We start from the raw sequence: 25,012 nt of genomic DNA, 5'->3' as shown, positions 1-25,012 counted from the left end.
AGAGCAGGTAGTTCATATGCCTTGGTGGAGGGGCAGCTAGGAAAGATCTATCTGAAGTGACAATTCAAGCGGATTATGTTTATTCTGGAATATTAGATATTTTGACTCGGATTCTTGCCCCTGTGGGGACACAGAGGGAGGGATTTCTATCCTGGCAGTTAATAACTTTTGCATGTTGAGTGGAGACAGTGGTCAGTAGGGCCTCAACTACTGAAGTTCCTTGTTGGTCGGAGACCTAGTACAGGAGCTAAGGCACTTGCCTTGCAGGTGGCTGCGTCCCGGTTCGAATCCCCACACGCCACTTTAGGCCTCTTGAGCTCTGCTGGGTGTTGCCTTGCAAAACAAGCACCCTGCTGTACCCCGGCCCCATGTGGCCCGCTGAGCCCGCCAGGAGTGACCCTTGAGCACAGAGCCAGGAGCAAGCCGTGAGCACTGCCAGGTTTGCTCCCTCCCACCCCCAATAACATTTTAAAATAAGTTGTAAGACAGTCAGGGAGGGAGAGGCTTAATAGCATGCCAGTGTGGAAGGCAGCTTTGGAAAGGAGGGAATTGGATTTCAGTGATTGCCTCCATATGTGAAAAGTGGTGCTTTATCTGAGGGTTAAAAGTAGGTGAAGGGATGTTCTTGATAACCTTTCTGTGTCAGTATTGCAAACTGCAATGCCTTAATGGGGGTGGAGGGGGGGAGAGAGAGAGACAGACAGACAGAGACAGAGAGACACAAAGAGCGGGAGGGAGGGAGGGAGGAAAACCGTGTACCACAGAGGCGGGTGGAGGGTGATGGGAGGGAACCTGGGGACACTTGTGCTGGGAAATGTACACTGTGGAGGGCTGGGTGTTGGGACACTGGAGGACTGAACTCAATCATGACCAGTGATGTAAGGGTCTGTCCCACAGTGATTCAATAAAAAAGTGGTGCTTTTGTCTTTGCAGCAGTCTAAGCATCTGGGGGCTGTTCCCCTCCCCCCCCAGACAGCAGGAAACAAGGTCCTGCAGGAGAAACTTGCGTGGGTGCCCTGACAGCTTCCCGGAGGCTTGCTGGCCTCTACCCCTGTGCGTGGGCGCCCCTCACCGCTCTGCCCTTCTCTTTCCAGTGGTGCTGGCCTTGAAGTCGATCATGTCCCCAGAAGTGGCCTTGACCCGGATTTCCCCGATGCTCTCCCCATTCATATCCAGTGTGGTCCGTAATGGAAAAGTGGGACTGGATGCCACCAACTGCTTGAGGATAACCGACTTGAAATCTGGGTATGTAACCGGAACGAATTGTGTGAGTGCGCCTCGAGCCCGGCGCGGTTTTTTTTACCTTTCTCTCCTGCTCCGCAAAGCCCAGCACCACCAAAATTGCTCATGATCTTACCACGCATTGTTGGCTGAGTTGGTTCTGTCCACGTCTCGGTGTTCCATGCCTCGAGCTGTCTCCTTTACGCCGGGTGCCATTCTTGGCTCTGTGCATGGGATGTTCATGTCTTTTGGAAATCTCTTTAACAGCGTGTCTTGGGGTTTTCAGCAAGTGTGTTTTGCCTTCGTTGATTTCTTTTCTTGTCTTGTCCCTTGATATTCAGCATGCACTATGAGAGTTGGAACCTCAGAAAGTTCTGATTCTGACATCATTTGATGATAAACTCTCCAAAGAGGAAAATTATACTGGCTTGCCAGAATGAGTCATTTGTCACAATGGGGTTGAAATGGTTAGATCTCACACCTCGAAATGTTCCATTAAAATAACCCAGCTTTTTATTTTGAAATAAATTTAGAATGACAGACACAGTTCCCAAAGTGCTACAGAAAATTTGAGTTGCTACAGTACTGTCAATTGTCCTGTAAAACCTTATTTTTGAGTTTTGCTAGATTTTCCACAAATATCCTATTTTTTTTTTTTTTTGAGTCCAGGATCCAATCTTGAATGCAAATTAAATTCAGTTGTCGTGACTTTAAGTCTTCCTAACTGGGGATAGTTCCTGTCTTTCTTTGTCTTTCATGATTTTGACACTTTACTGGCTAGTTATTTTGGAAAATGTCACTCCTTCGAGTCTGCTGTGGTCCCTAACACATATCAGAAGAGTCGGAAGGGGTTGAGTGAATGAATGAGATGTTTTCCTGGAGAAGTTGCTTAGTTACGGATTGCAGGGGTTGGGACTTGCTTCTTGGAAGTGTGCTTATCGATCAGCTAGCTTATTGATTAAATTCTGTTCGTGATTCTGTTGGATTTGTCTATACAGTTGAGGGTATGCTCTGTGACAGATGAATTGACACTTAAAAAAAAAAGTAAAATCAGTCGTCGTCTTGAGTTTGCTCTTGTGGGAGGGTGCATATTGAGATCTGCAGGGACCCAGGCATCGCTTTCAGGGATTTTTTTTTTAATTTTTTCTCTCGTGCCCACGGTGTGCCTATTAGCTTTCTGCTCCATGTTAATTTGGTCACAAACATGTGCTGTTTGTAAGATGCCGCATGTTGTCATTCTTGGTGAGTTTTCTAGTCTTGAAGCCGTCTGGGGGTTCAGCACTCCGGGATGATGCCTCGCACCGTTCTAGAGCGGGGAGGGCTGCTGGCAACCTGTGGCACCTGCGCCGTCATCATTTTTCTGCATCTCCCCGTGACTCAACCTCGCTGGCACTTGGCTCTGTTTGGGGCATCTGCTTTGACATCGCGTCCGCCCACAGCTACCTGTTGCGTTTGGGGACCATGCTCTGCATTTCATTACCGGGTTAAAAATAGACCGTCAGTGTTCTTGAATACCAAACAGAACCGTGCTGAGAGCTGTGAGCTGTGAGCCTGACGACTGAGCTCCGGTCGGCTGCGTTAGGCTCTGCCGGACCCGCTGTGTGCCTGGAGAGAAGCTGCTTCCCCGGGGTGGCAATTTAGTTTAATTTTGAAGATGGCAAGTTTGGACTATTTAGTGTGTCACGTTCTCAGCGTTTTCCCCATTCCATTTTTTTTTCTTTGGCTCTGTTAAAAAAAAAAATTTATTCTGTTCTTGACCTCCCAAGCAGTGCTCGGGTGGCCTTGGGGCCCTTCCCAGGGACTCTTGGCCAGTGGAACTGGGTGGTTGTATGCCAGGCTTGTGGATTAGTGCTGCTCAGGCCCTGCTATGCTGGCGCTCACTGGGGCCACACCTGGTGGTGCTTGGGGGGAACTGTGTCACATGGGACCTTGCACCAGGGCCAGGCCAGTTCCTATCTGTTCACCTTCATTTGTTGTACTTTCATTGGTCTTTCTCCTTTCTCCCCCTGGGTATCTTTTTTTTTTAATTGAATCATTATGAGATACACAGTTGCAAAGCTGTTTGTGATCAGTTTTCAGTTATACAGTGTTCTAACACCCGTTCCTCCACTAGTGTACGTTTCCCACCACCAATGTCCCCAGTTTTCCTTTTAGCACACTTCAACCCAGTCTGCCTATATGGCAGATCTCTCTCTGTCTCTGTCTGTGTCTCTCTTCTCTGTCTGTCTGTCTTTCTTTCTGTCTCTCTCTCTCTCTTCCCCCCTTCCACTTTTGGGCGTTATGGTTCTTATGGTTCTCAATAAAGATACTGAGAGTTTTCATGTGTGTTTGTTTATCTGCTTTTAGCATACAGTTCCCATCCGGAGTGATCCGTGCATATCTTTATTCTCTGTTTGTGACTGTATCTCTCGATAAAACATGATAGCATTTTTTCACTTTTGAGACGTCTATGCAAGTGATAAATACCGTACATGATTTTCTGCAGCTTGTGTGTTTTGCTGCCTCTTTTTTAGTTCTTGAGATTCATCTATGTGAATTCTTCAGTTCTAGTTCTGTAATGGCTCTGCTAAATCGTTTTCCACTGTGTGTCTGTGCCCTTAATTTTTACTTATTCTTCTACTGGCTGATTTTTATATTGTCATGCATTTTTCACCAAAGTGCCAAATGTACATTTCCCACCTTTGCACAAGAAAAGCATGCATTGGAATATTTTTATGGCCAGAATTTTTTTTACCTTGGGTTGTTTTTTCTACTAGTGGTTGTAAAAGCAATTGAGTGAGACACCCCAGCATTTGAAAGTGAAGATAGAATGGAAATAATCAGAATGTATCCCACATCCTAAGAATAGGTGCTTGTTTTTTGAAGATTTCAGTTGAAAGGATACGTGCACTGGGTCCCAGTGTGAACTGTGTTGAAGATTTCAGTTGAAAGGATACGTGCCCTGGGTCCCAGTGTAAACTGTGAGTGTGATCATCAAAAATATTTGAAGCTGCCCTTCTAGGGAATTCTCTTAGGAGGAATAGGATTGCTAGCTTTTGGGATATGTGCATCTCCTATTTTATGAGACATTGCCAGAAATGAATAAGTGTTCTCTTTATTCTATAGTATCAGCTACACTCTATTGTTCGGCTTAAATTTTTTTGTCAGATTGATTTGGTGTGATAAAGGTATGCAATTGTGATTTTAATTTGTATTTCTTTGATTACTAATACTAATCAAGTATCTTTTTGTATACTTGTTGGCAATTTAGATTTCTTTGGGGGGGGGTATATTTCTTTGCCCATATTTTAAGTGGATTCTCTTTTCTGTTTGATTTCAGGCCACACCTGGTGATGTTCAGGGGTTACTCCTGGCTTTGCATTCAGGGATTGCAGGATGCCAGGGATTGAACTGAATCCTAGTTGGCTGTGTGCTGTCCTATCTGGCCCTGATTTAAGAATTAGACCAAGATGGATAAGGAGAATTTTCCCCACCCATCACTGTAACAATCTAGCATTTTAACAGTTAACATGAGGTAGAACTCATATAAGGACATTGGGGTTAATGAAGCTGGACAGAACGAGAAACTGATGTGTACCTGACATCACTTTAATGTGACAGAATAGCATGGTCAGCCTCTGGACTCAGGGTGGCCTTCCTAGAATTGATGCTGGAATAATCTTTTATTATTGATTGTCTTTTTTTTTATGGGGGGGTTATTAGGTTTTAAAAAAATTCTTTATATGTTTTGAATGCTAACCTTTAGATGGGTATATGTATTATATAATATGTACTATAAATATTTGAATTCAATTTTTTTAATTGAATCATCGTGAGATGCAGTTACAAAGCTTTCATGTTGAGTTTCGTTCATACAATGATCAAACACCCATCCCTTCACCAGTGCACACTTTCCACCACCAAAGTCCCCAGTATCCCCCCACCCCCCATCCCAACCCTTTCCCTGGCTGTGTGGCAGACAGTTTCCACAATACTCTCTCTACTTTGATTACATTCAATATTTCGATACCAGCCCCACCGTTATTATTTGGAATTTTCCCGCCACCACTCAAACCTGCTGGAAAGGCAATGCTAGACAGTTTATTTTGTATTGCTTGTTTTGAATAGCATATGATGTCATGCGGCTGCTCTAGGGTCTGGAGAGATCTCTGCAGTGAGCTGCTCGGTCCTGAGATTCTTTTGTGTGTCTCTGGATCTTACTATTATTTAAGGAGCTTAAATAGTAACTTACTACTATTTAAGGAGCTTAACTAGAAGCCAGAAGCAGTTGAACATCATATCAGGGTCCCATCGGGGAGGGGGGACAAGAGGGACCGTCTCCTTCCCCCTCTTCATCCCATGAGGCCTGATATTTGCTGTTACTGTTTCCATGTACCAGGGCTTCTCATTGGGTTCTGGAAGATGGCGGCTGCCGGGATTCCTAGGGGGCAGGCTGAGTTATAGTCTTACCTTGGTACTCCCAGTACTCTGTGGTTTTTATTTTAATGAAGTCAACTCCATCAGTCTGACCTTGTTGGATTTGTGGGTGTCAGACAGGGGCACAGTTAAGACATTTTCCATATATTCTCTGGTGGCAGGTGTGGTCCAGTGTCACTGTGTCCAAAATCATTAAACAGTATGGTAAATCATGGTGTCTGAATTTTAAAAAAAGAAGTTAAGGAAAATGATCTATCCTATATAAAGGTCAGCCATCTTTCTCATTTCCTATTTTTCTTTCAGCGGAATTTTATTTTTCTCTCTCAGCAGAGATATAATTTGTTTCCCTGCAAGGATAATTGATTATTCCAGCGTCAGTTCCTGGGAAGGCCACCCTTGGCACAGAGGCTGACCATGCTACTCCGTCACGTTAAAGTGACAGATGTCAGATGCGCATCAGTTTCTCCTTGTTCCGTCCTGATTCATGAACCCCGATGTCCTTGTGTGAGTTCTACCTCATATTAACTGTTAAAACGCTGGATTGTTACAATAGTGCGTAGGACAGATTCTCCTCATCCATCTTGGTCTAATTCTTAAACATTGTCTTGCTGAAGAAAAATAAAGAAAGGCTGGAGAGAGGACCTGATGGGCGGGTGCATGCATGTTGTTGCAGGAAGCCTGGGATTGATCCCCAGCACCACATGCAGTTCCCTGAGCACTCAGCTGGGAGTAGCCCAGCAACTCTGGGTGTGGCTCCTCTCCTTGCCCAGCCCCATGTACACAGTTTCTTAGGGTCAGGGAGATGCACGTGACCCTGAGTTTGATAATCAGCGAAACATCTTCCCCACACCATTAGCCCCCCATTTCTCTGTGCATGCATGTATTTGTGTGTGTGCGTGTGTCTACACACACACACACACACACACACACACACACACTGTGGGGTGAGGCTCTGGTATCCCCCAGCACTGCCAGGAGTGTCTACTCTCAAAAGGGTTTTACTTAGTCATATTTATTCCAGGTAAACTTTAGTAACTTCATTTAAATCGCCGCATACTGTTGTATCCAGATACATCATCATTTAGTTAATCCAGTCTGCCTCCCCCTGCTTTTTATAATTTATTTTTATTATTATTATTATTCTTTTTGCTTTTTGGGTCACACCCGGCAATGCGCAGGGGTCACTCCTGGCTCTTTGCTCAGGAATTACCCCAGGTGGTGCTCAGGGGACCATATGGGATGCTGGGAATCGAACCTGGGTAGGCCGCGTGCAAGGCAAATGCCCTACCCACTGTACTATCACTCCAGCCCCCCGCTTTTTTTTTTTTTAGAGAAGCATACTTTATTCTAATCCAACATGATACATAAGGTTCATTTAATTTATAAAGAGAATAATTCATGAATGCAGATTTGCATCAACGGATATAGGGTATTTTCATTTCGGTTCAAATGCATGTGTGACCCGTGATAGGAATTAGGTCCTATTCAAAATTTGGTTTAAAGTATCATCAGAAAGACTAACAATTCCACACTCTTGAATATATTCTCAATTTTTTTTTAAAGCTTTACTATAATATGGACTGGAGCGGTAGCACAGAGGGTAGGGCGTTTGCCTTGCACGCAGGCGACCTGGGTTCGATTCCTCTGCCCCTCTCGGAGAGCCTGGCAAGCTACCGAGAGTATCTCGCCAGCAAGCCAAAGCCTGGCAAGCTACCCATGACATATTCAATATGCCAAAAACAGTAACAACAAGTCTCATGATTTGTTGTGAGACGTTGCTGGTGCCCGCTTGAGCAAATCGAAGAACAACGGGGGGACAGTGCAGTGCTACAGAGCAGTGCTTACCATAATATGCTCTGTTCCCAGTGAATGTTTCCTCTGGTTTCACACACATACCTAATTTTTTTTGGTGTGAAAAATAAAAAAACAAAAAAGAGAGGAAAAATTTCCAATCTGCTCATAGTCTACTTGAAGCATGCCTTCATGGCCAAAGTTATGAGTCTGGAAAATATAGAGTGTAACCCAATCTATTATTTATTTATTTATTTATTTTTGCTTTTTGGGTCACACCCGGCATTGCACAGGGGTCACTCCTCGCTCTGCACTCAGGAATTACCCCTGGCGGTGCTTGGGGAACCATATGGGGTTCTGGGAGTCGAACCCGGGTCAGCTGTGTGCAAGCTGTGTGTCACCCTACCCTCTGTGCCAACTCCCCAATCTGTTTTTTAACTCCTTGAGAAGAAGACATGGATGCAGACTGCACTGGTAAGGGTTGATTGAGAAATGGTGGAAGGGAATGAAGGGTTCAGTTCATGAAAGGTGAGAATAATTCAGCAGGAGGAGCTGGGGAATTTGATGTAAAAAGGGAGCACCATATGCAGGGGAGGGAAGAAGCCCTACAGTTTCTAAGATTTACTTGGCTACTGCAAGGGCTGGGATCCAACAGGGAAGTAGGGAAGTTGGGGGGGGGGAGGGGAGAAAACGAATTTCAAAAGATACTTGGGGTCAGAGTAGTTGGTGACTTTCCTCAAATTTAGGATTCTTGGTTGTCACATCAGTTCAAGAATGAGGCTCTGCACGGAATGGGAAAAATTATTTAACCAATATCCATCAGATAGGGGCTTCATATCCAGGATATACAAGGCATCGATAGAACTTTACAAGAAAAAAACCTACAACCTCATCAAAAAATGGGGAGTAGAAATTAACAGAACTTCCTCAAAAAAGAAATACAAATGGCCAAAAGGCACACAAAAAAATGCTCTACATTGTTAATCATCAGGGAGATGTAAATCAAAACAACAATGTGATATTATACCACAGAAACTGGCACACGTCAAAAAGAACAAGAACAACCAGTGCTGGTGCGGATGTGGGTAGAAAGGGACTCTCATTCATGCTTGGTGGGAATGCCAACAGATCCAGCCTTTTTGGAAAACAATGTGGACATTCCTCCAAAAACTAGAAATTGAGCTTCTATATGACCCAGTAATACCACTTCTGGGAGTATATCCAAACAAACAAACAAAAAAACAAACAAACAGCAAGTAGAAATGACATCTGCACTTGTATGTTTATTGCAGCACTGTTTACAATAGCCAGAATCTAAAAAAAAAAACAAACCCAAGTGCCCGAGACAGTTGACTGGTTAAAGAAACTTTGGTACAGCTACACAATGCAGCTGTTAGAAAAGATGAAATCATGAAATTTGCATATAAGTGGATGGACATGGGAAGTATCATGCTAAGTGAAATGAGTCAGAAAGAGAGGGACAGACATAGAAGGACTGCACTCACTTGTGGAATATAAAGTAACATTCTGGGAGACTGCTGGTGATTGTCAGGCAACCAGGTTCAGTGGAAGGGCCCGGGATTGTGGTGCCTCCCAGTCTTCCCTGTGGTGCTCAGGACCGCACCCGGAGGTGCTTGGGACCTCCAGTTCTGCATCCGCTAGTGCTCGGGGGAACAGTGCCAGAGTCTTCCTGAGGTTGGTCACATGCAAGGCCTCTGTCACTTTTTCTGTCCTGTCTTTCTAAAGATTGAACGTGAATCATCGGGCAGAGACGTGCCACGGTCCTCACTGTGCTCAGGAGCCTGCCCTGAAGCCTCTTCTGGTGGCATTGGGGGCAGTGGGGGCGCTGCTGGTGGGGGCTGGGCTGCGAGGGGATAGGGGTGTCACGGGGCAGCATCTTGGCTGCACCCAGAGGGCTTATCTCAGTACCGCAGAGTCAGGAGAGCTGTGAGCAGGCCTCAGACTGGGAGTCCTTTAACTGAGCCCAGGAATTACTACTTGGGTTTTCTCTGTCTCTGTCTCTCTCTCTGTGTCTCTGTCTGTCTCTTTTTACCAGAAGAAATAGAAGTTTCTTCTGCTTCTTTTTATTTTATTTATTTATTGTTTTGCTTTTTGGGTCACACCCGGTGATGCAGAGGGGTTACTCCTGACTCTGCATTCAGGAATTACTCCTGGTGGTGCTGGGGGACCTTGTGGGATGCTGGGAATCGAACCCGGGTCGGCCGCGTGCAAGGCAAATGCCCTACCTGCAGAGCTATTGTTCTCGCTCCAGCCCTTGCTCTTTCCATCGTTTAGATCTTCAACCTGATCAGCCGCTCATCTAGCCTTACTCCAATTATAATAGCACCAGCATAGTCATAAAAATAATGTTAAATGGGTTCGTGGTTTTTCAAGCTTTCAGAATGCGGACACCTATTTTGTATTTTGTGCTTAGGATGTGGGGACACAAGTTAAAGCGGTGTAACTTGGCCTCGGCCCAGTGACTTCTGAAATCACCGATTGAGGGGACTTGTGTTGGCACGGACGCCCGTCTCCCAGACAGCCCGGCAAGTGCTCGGCTGCCGGGTAGAAAGGCACCTGGGGCCCTAGGTGGTCTCGGGCTGTGCATGCCTTGCAGTGACTTTATTTCAGGGTGACTTCTGGTTGGCACAGGGGAATTGTTCAGGGAGGCAGGGTGTCTCCGTGGCAAGGAAAGGGACTCGAAGGTTCATTGAATCTATTCCTAGCTCTGCTTTTCATTGTTCAAGGAAACAAAAACTCTCCCCTACTGTTACCTGTGAAATCTTGCAAAGTTCTTGAAGATTGGAGACTAAGTGGGGCTCCTTGAACGCGTGTTAATAGGCACATCCTTGTGTTTCAGGCCCCTAATTAACTCTTCTTCGGCGTCACTTCATGGCAAAGGACTCTTTAACGTCTGTGTCGAAATGCCGTCTTTTGAACGTCCGTGTTGCTTGAGTAATCCTGCTCTTTGGTGCCACGGTTTTAAGACATAATTCCATAACCTTCTTTTCCAGGGACAGATTTCCTTGAGTAATTTGGTTATCTTTCTAATGGCATGTTATGAAAGTTGTTTTCCACGTTGACCTTGCTTCTTTCGACTCTGAAAAATGACTTCTTTTTCTTTCCCTTAAAAGGTTTATTTATTTTTATCTTGACCAACTTATTGATGAGAGATGTAGTGGAAGTTTGGAGAACATTTTGTTGTCCTACAGTTACAAAGGCTTAATGCCGTCAAGAGAATTTTTTTTTTTAATTTGTAAGATGACTTTCATTTAAAGAGACACTACAGGGCCTGGTGGGGGAGGACAGCAGGCTGGGCACTTGCCTTGCACGCAGCTGAGCTGGGGTCAGTCCCCGGCACTCCATGGAGTTCCTTGAGTATTACCAGAAGTGATCTCTGAGCACAGAACCGGGAGTCAGCCCTGAGCAAAGCCAGAATGGTACCAAAACCTAAATAAATTATTAAATAAACACACACACAAACATTTCTGAGGTTTAGTAAATTGTTAGCATGGAGGTTCAATGTGGACCTTTACACATGGTCTTTTAATTGTGACAAAATACTCATGACATAAATGGATTATTTCCACCATTTTTTTTTGGGGGGGGGTGGGGGTTCAAACCCAACTGTGCTCTGGGCTGACTCCCGGCTCTGTGCTCAGGAGTCATCCCTAGTGATTCTCCGTGGACTTTAGGCAGGACAGGGGATTTAAGGGCAAGGGCCCTGCCAGAAAATTTTTAACCCGTGACCTCGGTACGTACTGCCGTTAGCTTACACTCGATTGTGGTTTAATCACAACGGATTGCAGTGTTGGGGCCAATGAGATCCTGCAGAAGCGAGACTCCACACCTCCGAAGTGGTAATTCCTCATCCCTCCCTTCCTTCTCCTCCTGGCTCCTAACATTGTGTTTCCTGTCTGTGAGCTTGACACCTTTAGGTGCCTTATGTCAGTGGAGCCAGCCATCCCGTGAGAGCGGCCTGGTTCTCTCAGTCGTGTTCTGCAGGGTTCTTGTGGTGTTGGGCTATACCTGGGGTAACACACAGACAAAGCAGGTGCACTGCGCTGCCTCCTGGTCAACCGCTGCCACAGGATAGATGGAGATTTGCTTTTGACTAACTTACTGGTTTGATCACAGCCCTTCTAATAGGTATGAAGTAGTATCTCTGGGGTGTGTGTTTGTGTGTGTGTGTGTGTCAGGGGAGTCTGTACCACATCACAGCCCTGGTACGTTGGTCTTTCTGTTTTGCCCTTCTCTCAAACCAGTGGAGCTGGGGCTGGAGCGATAGGACAGCGGGAACAGCATTTGCAGCATTTGCCTTTCGTTTGGCTGACCCATGTTTGATCCCCAGCACCAGCGGGCCTGCCAGGAGTGGTTCCTGAACACAGAGACAGGAGTAAGCTCTGAGCACCACCAGGTGTGGCCCAGAAACAGAAAGCAAGAAACAAAGGCAGGAGAACACGGCCCTGAAATGCAGCCAGGACTCTCTGACCCTGGAGTGTGTGTTGGTGTATCTCCTGCCCAGAGGCCAGAGATGAAGCCTTTTTTCTTCTTTTTTTCTTTTTTTCTGAATTCTTTTCTTTTTTTAAACTTTTTCAACTGATTTTTATTTTTTTATTCTTTGGTTACTTAAGAGTGAAACTGCCAGATGATAAAGTAGATTTTAGATGTTTTGAATTTACCTTTTTTTTTTTTACTATTTTCCATACAAGCTGCACTAATGTACAACATAGTATGAGAGTTCCTTAATCTCCACAAATTTTTTTTTAAATGTAGGAGTACTGCTATTTATTCAGCCACTGATTAGGCTGATTGAATTGTGCATGAACGCCACCTTACTTTTTTTTTTCATTTTTTATAATTTTATTTATTTAATCACCATGAGAGCAGTTACAAAGCTTTCAGATTTAAGTCTCAGTCATACAGTGAAACACCTGTACCTTCATGAGTGCTTCACTATCCACCACCCAAATCCCCAGTATACCCCCATCCCACACCCTCCCCTACCTGCGGGGCAGATGATTTCCAAATTACTCTCTCTATACTTTGATTACACTCAACATTTCTACACCACACCCACCATTATTATTTGGGATTTTACCCAAACCCTCAGTTCTGCTGCAAAGGCAACAGTAGACAATTTGTTTTCTATTGCTGGTTATAAATAACATATGACGTCGTGTGGCTGCAGTAGTGGCCGCGCGATTTTGAAATTACGAAATTTTAACAATTAAATTCGGAGGGATTTCTTGCCAAAACCTGCTGGGTTCCGAGATTTGTTCCTGAGTCTCTGGGATCATGGCCATTAAGCAGCTTGATCAGGAGCCAGAGAGGCCGTTCGTGGGCAGTGACTCAGGGTCTCTTTGGAATAGGCAGGAAAGGGCCGGCTCCACCCCCATCCCATGAGGCCCCATGTGTCTCGTCACTGCGGGCCCAAACCTGACTATCCAATGGCCTCCGGCGGATGGTGGCCACCAAGCTACCAAAGGGGAGCAGGTGGAGGGACAGCACCCTTTACCCCCTGGGGTGACCCTGCAGTAGCAGCCTACTACGCGGTCCGGATGCATTTTGCCAAAAGCTGCTGGGTTTCAAGGTTTGTTTCTGAGTCTCTGGGATCATGGCTGTTAAGCAGCTTGATCAGAAGCCAGAGAGGCCTTGCCTCCAATTTTATAGCTGAGCCGGAGTTGTTTTGTGGGTATGTCTCCCACATTCCTAACTTTTGGCTGTTTACTTTCTTGGTAAACTTTGCCCCAAGTTGTTGGGGTCTGGCCAAAGGCACAGCAGCAGTTTTGGGGTATCTGGAAGTCTGAAGGTGCCATCAGGCTGCTGATGCACTCGCCTCACAGGTACAGATTGACTTGCTGGCGGCAGCATACCCCCAAGCCTTTTAATTGAGGATTAGTGACCCATATTTATTCGGGCCCGAGATTATTCATTATTACCATATTAATGATAAAGCACGCTGACATGGGTTACCTGCAGCAACTTTAGATTCAGAAGTGAAGACAACAGTATAATAACTCCTCATTTATAATGCCGTTCCGGTACACGGGCTTTGAAAGATATCATCACACTTAATCCAGGTAATAAACCCTTCAGGTAGATGAGGTAAGCGTGACTCTCGAAAGTTGAAGTGACTTGTTTGGATTGCCCTGCCAGGCTGTTCCCTGGAAAGCGGTTTTTGTCCCTGCTGACATCGTCCCTGTTGGCACCTTCAGGCCTGGATTTGTGGACTTGTTGCCCGCCTCTTCCACGCCCCAGCCGGATTCCCTGCTCTGGCCTCAGACTCAGCGCCCAGTGGCAGTGCCAGTAGGGATAAAGGGGGAATTGGAAAAAACAGAGGCTCTGGGTTCCAGCTCAAGGCTTGAGGCTCCTGGGTTGGAAGACACCAGGGGAAGCAAAGTTATTAAGTTATTAACTGTTGCTAATAAAGAGCCCCCCCCCCCAACAAAGCTAAGATGAAATCCTTGTTTTCTCAAAACTTTTTGTTGCTCAGAAAAGTATACTCATCAGTGAATAAATGGTTAGTTTGTGGCTGTAGTGGAGAAGGCTGCCTGGCTCCGGCTAGGGTGCTCTGTTCCCTGGTACTTGGCTGCTCAGTGTGGAGGCCAGGGCTAGATCCCACTCCTCTCCAGCTATTATGGATTTTCTTTTTTTTTTGGGAGGGGGTGGTGGATGGATGGGAATTTGGACCATACCTGGCTGTGAGCAGGATTTATGCCTGGCTCTGCACTCAGCCATCACTCCTGACAGTGCTCGGGGCCTTTATGCAGTGCTGGGTAATCCATGTGCAAGGCAAGTGCTTAAGCTCTGTACTCTTTTTTTCTTTTTTTTTTAAACTGGATTTTTAAAATTTTATTTATTTATTTTTTATTAGTGAAATACCTTGAGATACAGTTGTAGACTTACAAATTTTTGTGCTTGGGTTTCAATTATACAATGATCAAGTACCCATCCCTCCACCAGTGCCCATTCTCCACCACCACTGATCCCAGCATCCCTCCCACCCCCACATCCCCCCATCCCACCCTGCCTCTGTGACAAGGCATTCCCCTCTGTTCTCTCTCTCCTTTTGGGTGCTGTGGTTTGCAAAAGAGGCATTGAGAGGCGATCATGTTCTGTCTATAGGCTACTTTCAGCATGCATCTCCCATCCTGGGAGGATCCTCCCAACACCCTTTATTTGGTGCTCCCTTCTCCATCTGAAGCTCTGTACTCTTTCTCTGTCTTCTTTCTTTTTCAGGGACTGAGGTGGGGGGCTTTCAGGATGCTTAGAAGCCCTGGTGGCTTCTCCCAGCACTTCTTGACCAACAGGCCTGGTGTTTTGATCCACAGTGCCAGGGATTCCCCAGGCCCTGGCCAGCGCCTCAGCCCCAGCACGCTCTCTCGGACCCCTGTTTGTTTTTCTTAAAGAAAAGTGTTGGCTGGGAGAGCAGGAATCACTGGCATAGTTCTCAGTGGCATAGACACTTGGCCACTAGAGGTTACCAGGCCCGGTGGGACGCCCCAGGTCCCGACTTCTCTGGGAACCGGGCTGTTGCTGGGGAAACCTGATATTTTCATGGAATAACATAGATGGATTGGCCTCGTTCTGGCCGGTGGCTGATGCCTGAGCTGTGGGAGGCAGACATCTTGGGTGTCGGCATGCTTTAGCCTCGCCTCTGCTCTAGACCCTCAAGGACAGTGCTCCGGCAGCTTCTCCCGCACCGTGACAGTCCCGCTGGTTTGTTAGTGCCCCTGGGCATGTCCCTTCAGCCTCTATTTTGACCCCTGTTCTGCCCAGTAGACTTTGTCCTATGACTATGGCTGGTTCTGTCTGGACCATGCAACGCGAGTGACCTTTGAGCATCCGTTGCCCTAGGTGCGAGTCTTGGTGTGACATGGTCTCCGCATTCCCGCGGTTTCTGTAGCTACTGGCTGGAGTGATAGCACAGCCGGTAGGGCGTTTGCCTTGCACGCGGCTGACCTGGGCTGACCTGAGTTCGATTCCTCCACCGCTCTCGGAGAGGCGGGCAAGCTATTGAGAGTATCTCGCCCACGTGGCAGAGCCTGGCAAGCTACCTGTGACATATTCGATATGCCGAACACAGTAACAAGACTCACGATGGAGACGTTACTGGGCCTGCTCGAGTAAATCGATGCACAACGGGAGGACAGTGCAGTGCCACAGTGGCTGGCTACAGTATATTGTGAAGCGGCTGTTCCAGCCACGCACATTTGTGAAAGATCTTCTGATGTGAACCCTGAGAAGCCTCAACGATTTGGGTAGAATTCAGATAGAAGTTTGTTCTATCAAGAGTAGTTGAGACTAAAACTAAGTATCAGGAATAGCTTGGTATTAGAAACTACTCAGAAAAACCTGTCTAAATCAGCAAGATTTTCTCGTTTGTAAATTCCTTTAAGTGGGCTGTATTTCATGTAAATAGTTTTACAAGAGTTTATGCTTGTTTTCAAATAAAGACTGGGGGGAAGAATGCAGTTCACAATTGGAGGGCTAAATTCAAACACGTTACTAAGTTTGTCCCTGATAACATTAACTTAAGTGTCAGAAACGTTGAATTCTTGGGTTCTCACTTTATATGGTTTCCCCTCCTTCATCGTCGACCTTATTTAAGAATTGGGAACTTACATGGCAAAACTTAGCTAAAAGTATCTAGTGTTTGGGGTTGTAGACTCATTTCTTATAGTATGGCACTGTGTATTTAATTTTTCTGAAGTACAGCCTTTGTCATATCAGTGTAATTGAAATGTCTTTCAGATCTGTCACAGGCCTTTTACTATAAGCATGTTCAGTATATCCGCTTTTGTACTTATTGAAATAAGGGATCAGCCGGTTTGTAAGCCAGAGGGGGACTGGACCAGTTCAGATGAAGAACCGAAGTAGGTTGGCGAGTCGCGAGGTCGCAAATCTTCCTGAGCTTGAGCCCCTTAGCTGCGGAGGCCTGCTATTGAAAACCAGGTTGTACTATTTCTCAGATTCTAGAGGTCAAGATTGCTTATTTATGGATTGTGCCAGCAATCGTGCTGCAGGATTGGGTGACCCCTTCAAACTGGATCATCAAATGAGTTATTAATAGCTTCTTAGAAGGAACGAATCCAAGAATATGTTGGAGCTACATCTGGATGCAAATGAGGTTGCGTTACGGATTCTGAGCTGAAAGTCATATTTGGATGATAAATTTTAGGCAGTGAACTGTATTGATATTACTGTCAACTTAGCAGCGATACGTAAAGAACATTTGGAAAGGAATAAATTATTAGTGCTTGTTATTGTAGTGGAAAAACCAAGGTGAATGGAGAGATTGGGGAACATCAGATATGAGCAGTTTATCTTCACATCCAAGGACTTTATGTTTTAACTGCATCTTCAGAGAAGTGTTTCTCAACTGCCTTTGGTGACGTACCAAAGTTGAACCAGATGGGCAGTATGGGGCTGGGGTGCATGCTTTGAGACCATGCCTGCTGGATTACACATGTACCTTAACAGCAAGGACAACAATAAAACAGAATCTGAAATAAGGAGCTAGAAGCTAATTCAGTGGCCAGGGACATGGCCAGGACTCGGGTTTGAGCCCTGGCACCAGTGGTGACCACAAGCATTGCTGGTTGTAGCCCTGGAGGTTCCCGAACTCTGCTCGGCTGAGCAGCCCTGCAGTGGCCTGTCTGGCCCAGGGCCGCGTGTGGCCGGGAGGTCCCAGCTCCTGAGCCCTGCTTTGGGGGATCCCTCTCTCTCCCCCTCAAAGAAACCAAATAGATTTCAGTCTGTCTCCAACTGAGACTAATAAAATGAAATACAAGACATGGATTACAGGCCTGGCTATTTACAATTATTCTTTTATTTATTTTAAATAATTTTTACTTTTATAAAAAGTTGTTCACAGTAATTCATTCTATTTAATATTCAAACGCCAATCCCATCACCATTGCACCTTCCCACTGCCATAAGAGCAAAGTGTGTGAAGATTGTTGTATTTCATCCTGGAGCCATTTAAGCCCGTGTAGAAGATCTTACATGCATGTATGTTAAACCCAAACAGATGTGTGCTACTCTTGGTAAATCAGTGGGCCAGAGTATGAGAGGTCACTCCAGGAATTCTGACATTGAGAACATGATTATAGAGCATATTGACTCATGGGCAAGGCCGTGTCGCTCTCTTCCTGGCCATTGATGAGATTATATCAGGGTGGGGGTGGGGACCCGCAGTTTGTGGGTGTGATTGCCAAGCTAGGAAAACTTGGGGGTTGTGGGGAGGAGGCCCAGCCTGCTATGAGTGAACTTGGAGATCTCAGTCATGGGTCCCCCATTCCTGTTTTTTTTTTCTGCAGGTTCTCTCATGGGTGAGGCTTGTCCGAGCCTGTGGAAAGTGGCCTTGAGCATGGCTGCAGTTGAGTTCTGGAGGTTTTGGGCTGCCAGGGTTCTGCTGGGGCGGGGAGGGAACCCTCTGACAACTATTCTTTTAAATTGTTATAGAAGTCTCTGAATTCTGCCCATTGTAAATAATCCCTTACATCAATTATGCTGTCTAAATGACTGATGGAAAAAAGTTCCTGAATTCTAACTCTTCATTTGTGTGCTTTTTTCCCCTCAAGATCAGTAGCATTCGATTTTCCACTGTCTGTGGACCCGTTTTGAATGTGCTGGAAGGCTGTAAGCATTGTATGCCAGAACTTGGCCTTCTTAGGCTTCTCTCTTGGAGATGGGGCAGCGAGTGCCCCCCTAGTTTCAGCCATTCCCAATGGGTGGATATGCTATACTAATAGCGGATATGATATGCTAATTTTCTTTTCCTTTTGGCATGTGGTAAAACAAATAGAGTAGGTATTTATTCTCTCAGAATTGCTAAAAATTTTCATTAGTTGGGTTGGAAAAAACTAAGAGAGCGTAATAATTTGACTTATTTGTTCTGTCTATATCAAAGAAACCTGGTATTTGAGAAGGGAGAGAATGTTTCGTAATGCAGTTCATTGTTTGCTTTGGTGGTACTTGAGGGAGCCGTGCGGTGCCAGGGATCGGACCCAGCGTTCCTGCATGCCAAGCTCTGCTCAGCCCCTCATGTTCTCTCTTCAGCCCTGCAATACAGTTCTTTAAAAAAAAAAGGCACTTCTTTATTCCTGCACAGTTTTAAAGATCAGACAATTTTGTTTGCTTGTTAAAGCTATATATGGACCTATATTTTTTGAGTTGGAACATTTTAACGCCATGTCACTGACTTGGGTGACATTTCAGCTTTTCTGTGATTGTAACTGGTGAAGATTTTTGATGACGGCGTTAGGCACAGCCAGTCAATCCTTATTGAAATATTGTCATTTGCTCTTTCAAGCTTCATGTACTTCATAGCAAATCCATTTCTAAAAGAGCGAGGGCGGGGGTGGGGAGTGCCTGGTGTCCAGAGTTAGAGTTCGTTGGTGTTTCTCTTTAGGCTGAAGTGATAGAATTGCAGGGATGCAGGGATGGAAGCCGTTAGACCCTAGTGACTGCGTGTTCCCGGGAGCCCTCACGGCTCTCCTGTGATTCTCTTGTTGAGGCTGCCCCTGAGGTCTCCGAGTCCCCAGGAAACTCCCAGTCTCCTAGGGCTTCTCTCTGCTGCTGACATGGGGAGAAAGTACTTTCCTGCCTTGATCCTGCCCCTCGGCACCACAGAGAATGAGCTTCCCGAGTCCTCCATGTGACAGCCCTTCAGGAGATTTTTTAAAAAAAATTTTTATTAGTAAAACACCATGAGGTACAGTTGTAGACTTGCAATGTTTTTTGTGTGTGTGCTTGGGTTTCAGTTATACAATGATCGAGTACCCAGCCCTCCACCAGTGCCCCTTCTCCACCCAGGAGGCTGGTTTTTGTTCCTCAGCATTGCCAGCTCGGCCCCCAGGCTAGGATCCCTCTCAAGGGGCGTGGCCACTACCCGGCCAGCAATTTCTTCCCCTCTTCATCTCTCACCGTGAGTGTACAAAGTCATCCTGACTCTAGTCACCTAGCCACACAGCAACACAAGAAACGCTTTCAGATGGCAAAAGTCACACTGTGAAGCAACACAGGACCCCACCAGGCTCGGAGTGCATGCTAGCCCTGGTGACTCAGTCGGCAGTACAGGCTCTAGAGCCTTGCTGATAAGGACTTGATGATGATGATGATGATTTTTCACAATTTTTAATTGAATCACTGTGAGCTAGACCATTACAAAGCTGTTCATGGTTGGGTTTCAGTCACGCAGTGTCCCTCCACCCGTCCCTCCACCCGTGTACGTTCCCCAGCACCAGTGTTCCCAGTTTCCCTCCTTCCCCAGCTCTCTCCTCCACCCACAGCCTGCCTCTATGGCAGCCTCTCTCTCTCTGTCTCTCTCTGTCTCTATCTCCGTATTTTTTTTTTTTTTTTGCTTTTCGGGTCACACCTGGCGATGCTCAGGGGTTACTCCTGGCTTTGCACTCAGGAATCACTACTGGTAGTGCTCAGGGGACCATGTGGGATGCTGGGAATCGAACCCAGGCCGGCCGCGTGCAAGGCAAATGCCCTACCCACTGTGCTATCACTCCAGCCCCCTATCTCTGTCTTCTTTCTCTCTCCTTTTGGGCATTGTGGTTTGCAGGACAGATCCTGAAAGGATCTCTCGTGTATATCCCTTCACCTACTTTCAACACCCAGTTCTTGTCCAGCGTGATCATTTCCAACTAACTGATAAAGACTTGAGAGAGAAATTGTTGAGGTTGTTTAAGAGGCTCGTAGAAACAATGTAACAGGCTGCCGGTAAAGCACAAGAGGACGGAAGAGCAGAAAGGAGAAAACTACACGTGGAAACGACAGAATGGAGAAATCTGGTAGGCGAAATGAAAAATGCACTGAACAAACAGTACAGAGCTGCGGAGGACAGAATCAGTGAGCTCCAAGATGGGGCGTGGAAAACCTCCAGATAGAGGATGACAGCCGAGGTGTTTTCTGTTTTCTTCTTCTGCAGATTTGCGAATACCCTGCAGATACACAGATATCCTGCCGGGGGTGGCCAGTGCCTGTAACACGGGCCTGGTGGCTCCCCTGTTCTTGCTGGCTGCTGCTGGCTGTGGTCAGTTCCTCTGTTCACTTAAGAGTGTAACGCCTCCAGCTGGATGTTGTGTTGCAGGAATGCTTTGATCACTGTGGCGGAGAGAACCGTTATCTGCATTTTCCTGGAAGCTGTAATCCCTGATGGGCAGGGGTGGGGTGAGGGAGTATTAATGCTGTGAAAAATCAGTCTGGCTTTTGACCCTTTGGTGTACGTGAAGTTATCAGTGAGATTCAATTTGCATTTAAAATAGGAATTAGAGATGAATGAAAACATATCACTGTATTTTAGAAGGTAGCACTGTCCTCCTGTTGTTCTTCCATTTGCTGGAGTGAGCTCCAGTAACGTCTCCATTGTGAGACTTGTCGTTACTGTGTTTGGCATATCGAATATGCCATGGAGAGCTTGCCAGGCTCTGCTGTGCAGGCAGGATACTCTCAGTAGCTTGCTGGGCTCTCCGAGAGGGACAGGACGGAGGAATTGAACCCAGATCGGCCGCGTGCAACGCAAACGCCCCACCTGCTGTGAATATTGTTACATAAAATTTTGTCTTATTATGTGCACATATATTAATAAGTCATGTCCATACATGCACTCAGCACATAGATGGATACCAAGAGGTGGTATAAAATGGTGAAATATATCTGTTTTACTTGTATATAAAAAGAAGTAGAAAACTCTGGTTTGACTAGAGGTTCCCCTCTTTGTTTTTCTTTGACACTCTTGTCTTGTTCAGCTCACCGTGTAGCTGTCCCATCTTGATATTCTTTTTGTTTCCTGGTGCCTCACGGAGGGGGGCGTATTATGGTTTATCTGCTTTGAGAGCTGGGAGAATTCTTTACATGGCTCTGATTCGGTGTCTTCGTGGTTGAACCTCCTTTAGAGGGTTTGTGCAGTGAGGTCTGGGAGGTCTCCAGAGTCTTTCTTTTTAAATTCTGAAAATTGCTGTCCCGGTAAAACCAGGGGTTTTCTTGAACGCACTGTTTTGAGTAGTGTGTCCTTCGTACTTTTGGCAGTTGGTAGAAGGATCAGTCCAGGACGTCCATGTAGTTTCCTTGTCCCCTCCGGCTCCTTTTGCTCCCTTGCCCTGCTTCTAGAATGCTTGTCCGCCTTCCACATGCCCTTCAGGGTGCTGCCGGACAGGAAGGGCTTGGGGATTGGCACGTCTGATTATATGGTGTGCCAACTTGCAGACTATGTCACCTGCCTTTTGCCCCTATTTGAGGGGTAATTGTAGGTAAATATTTTTCCTTTTCTCACACCAGGCACCAGAGAGCCCACTTCCCCACCATTGTCCTAAGGATGTTTTGTTTTGTTTTGTTTTGGCCACAGTGGTGCTGGGGGGTCACTCCTGGCGGTGCTTGGGGAAATGCATGCAGTACTGGCATCAGACTGGATTCGGTGGTATGCAGGGCGAGCACCGAATCCCCTGCGCTCTCTCTCTTGTCCGGATCCAGCTCCTTCTTAGAGGCCAGTCAGTGAAGCTTGCTTGGTTAGGGTGGCCGGACGCGTTCCTCTGCTCTCTCAACTTCCATTGTGCTGATTTTCTTTAACCACTAATTTCGCAATTAATCATGTTAATTGCTTTGTGACTTGTATCTATTGTTGTCTTGAATTGTTATTTAAATTGTGCCTTGTTTGACTTTCTCAGGTTTGATTTTTGTCTTCTGATTCCAGTTCAAGGTTCTCGAGAATAGAGATTCACTTCTGTGAGCAGTGACTACACTAGTTGGCTGATACACTAAAATTAATCTGATATTGAACTCTGATGATACAACTTAATATCTGTAAAATATCTTTACATATTGCATATATAAATAAAATATACATTACAGTTGTCAGTAAAAGAGAAATAAGAATATAAACTAATTTGTATTATTTTTTCCCCTGAACTTGAAAAGGAAATCTGAAAAAAATACAGAGATAATAGTATGAGAAATACACAATTGGCTGCACATTTTGTATAGTAAGATGGGTTTTCAGTTCCATCCACAAGCTATGTAAGAGATTTTGCTGAAAATTTGTCTGAGCTTACTCTGTTGGTGTAGGTTTTTTTCCCATACAATGTATGTATGAGTCGGTAGGTCATTTTGGGGGCCTGGGGACAGTAAGGTACTTCCCTCCTATGTTTGTCTTCCGCATATGAGAGAGGTTGTTCTCTGTCCGTCTCTCTCTGTCTGACTATCTTTCCTCAGTATGATACTCTCCAGATCCATCCCTGTAATAGCAAATCTTGTGCCCTCACCTTTTCCTGAAGCTGCATAGTATAACATTGTGCATGTATGTACATTATTTGGAAAGGAATTCTTTTTTTTTCCTTAAATTTTTATTAGTGAAACACCATGAGGTACAGTTGCAGACTTACAAATTTTTGTGCTTGGGTTTCAGTTATCCAATGATCAAGTACCCATCCCTCCACCAGTGCCCATTCTCCACCACCACTGATCCCAGTAGCCCTCCCACCCCCCATCCCCCCCATCCCACCCTGCCTCTGTGGCAGGGCATTCCCTTTTGTTCTCTCTCTCCTTTTGGGTGCTGTGGTTTGCGAAAGAGACATTGAGTGGCAATCTTGTTCGGTCTATAGTCTACTCTCATCACGCATTTCCCATCCTGAGAGGAATCTCCCAACACCCTTTATTTGGTGTTCCCTTCTCTATCTGAGCTGCCTTTTCCCCTAGCGTTTGCGGCAGTCCTCAAAGCCATGGAGTAATCCTCCTGGTACTTTATCTCGGCTATTCTTGGCTGTTAGTCTCCTATTCTGTTACTTTATGTTCCCCAGATGAATGCAATCTTTCTATGTCCCTTTCTTTCTGACTCATTTCACTTAGCACGATACTTTCCATGTAGTACCACTTGTATATGAATTTCATGACTTCATCTTTTCTAACAGCTGCATAGTACTCCATTGTGTAGATGTACCAAAGTTTCTTTAACCAGTCATCTGTTCTTGGGCATTCAGGTTTCTTCCAGTTTCTGGCTATTGTAAAGAGTGCTGCAATGAACAAACAAGTGCAGATGTCACTTCGACTATGCTTTTTTGCCTCTCTGGGATATATTCCCAGGAGTGGTATTGCTGGGTCAAACGGGAGCTCAATTTCTAATTTTTTGAGAATCGTCCATACTGTTTTCCAGAAGGGCTGAACCAGTCGGCATTCCCACCGGCAGTGAAGGAGAGTCTCTGGAAAGGAATTTTGTATGTGGTTGACAAAGCTGATGGAAACAGGCGCTTTCCCATGGTGTCCTGTCAGGGAAAGGAGAAAATGTGAGTAGAGGCACACGCAGGCCACTGGCTGGCCACTGGCTGGCAACGCAATGCTCAGTGGCAACACAAATGGCAGCACATAGTTGCCAGAAATGGCAACACAGAGCTCAAAGGGCTGTGATGGTGACTGAGCCCAGACAGTCCCTGATGGAAACAGTTATTTTCAAACGAAGTGTGCTGAGTCAGAGTCACCGGGTGCAAAGGCAGATAGCAGAAGACAACTAATCAAACTGGAACATCTTTTTTGTTTTTTTTTTTTTAAATCTTATCTCCACCCGGATGAAGAAACCAGTGTGCCCCTCTTACCAGACACCTCTTCCATCTTGCTCCAGGTGAACCACTCTCCTGATATTTGTAGTCGGCACCTTTCAGCTTCTTTGTAATATGTTTATCAGTACGCGAATGCCTTATCTTTTCCTAGGTTTGAACTTTAGATACTTGAAAATCAGCGTGTGAGATTCATCCAGATTGTGTGGAGTTGTAACTTACTTCATTGCTTGTGTAATATTCCAGCCTTTGGTTATAGCCTCCTTTATTTCCTTGTCCTAGGCTGGGGGACGTTTAAGAGCCCGTTGTGAAATTACATTTTAATGGTTCAGTTTGGGGCTCTTGCAGGTTTTGCAGTTGTTGACCAGTTTTGTATGTTTCTTTGAGCAGATATGCAAGGGGTTATTTTGGAAGTAAAATTGGTAGGTCATAGGATATTCAGATAGATACCCAGCTTTAAGAAATATTGGTTGTTCAATGACTTTCCAAATGGTTCTTCCATTTTATCCTTCTGTCCACAGTGTCTGTGTTCCCGTTCCTCTGCATCCTTGTCAGTATTTGTTATTATCGATGTATTTAATGTTCTTTGGTGGGAGTTGCACACCTAGTTCAGTGCAGAGTCACTCCCGGCAGTGCTGGGGGGAATCATGCAGGGCTGGGAATTGAACCCAGGACTTTCGCCCGAGCCTGAGCTCAGGCTGGGGGAGCCACTTCCCTGACCTAGTATTGGCAGTTTAAGTTTACCTACCCTGGGGACTGTGTTACTTACTGCCTTAGAGATTTCAATTGCTTCTCCTCAGTGATTAATTCAGTTAAGTACTTTTTTTGGTTATTGGGATCATCTTTTACTGAGTACTCCTTCTGACTTTTGGATTGAATTATCTTAAAAAAAAAAAAAACTGAAAGATTTAGAGCCCGAGCCAGAATATTGTCTTGCATGCCTCTTTATGTCTTTTAGTACAGGAATGTGACATCAGTGTCTGTTTCATTTTCTCCTTAATTACAGTTTCGTGCACAGAGATCTT

The 25,012-nt window shown here is 45.5% G+C and overlaps 1 protein-coding gene across 1 annotated transcript in view; it reads left to right on the top strand.

Moving 5' to 3' along the window:
• Positions 1-25,012, top strand: part of BABAM2 (BRISC and BRCA1 A complex member 2) — a 417,702-nt gene that overhangs the window by 2,863 nt on the left and 389,827 nt on the right. Inside the window, exon 2 of the mRNA XM_056123586.1 lies at positions 1,095-1,245. Coding sequence (XP_055979561.1) covers positions 1,118-1,245 — 128 coding nt within the window. The 5' untranslated portion in view covers positions 1,095-1,117. The remainder of the gene's footprint in view (positions 1-1,094; positions 1,246-25,012) is intronic.

The sequence above is a fragment of the Sorex fumeus genome, unplaced genomic scaffold (assembly GCF_029834395.1).
Source record: "Sorex fumeus unplaced genomic scaffold, SorFum_2.1 ptg000006l, whole genome shotgun sequence".
Taxonomy (NCBI): domain Eukaryota; kingdom Metazoa; phylum Chordata; class Mammalia; order Eulipotyphla; family Soricidae; genus Sorex; species Sorex fumeus.
Note: the sequence above shows the minus strand (reverse complement) of the source record. Positions and strands in the feature narration are given on the sequence as shown.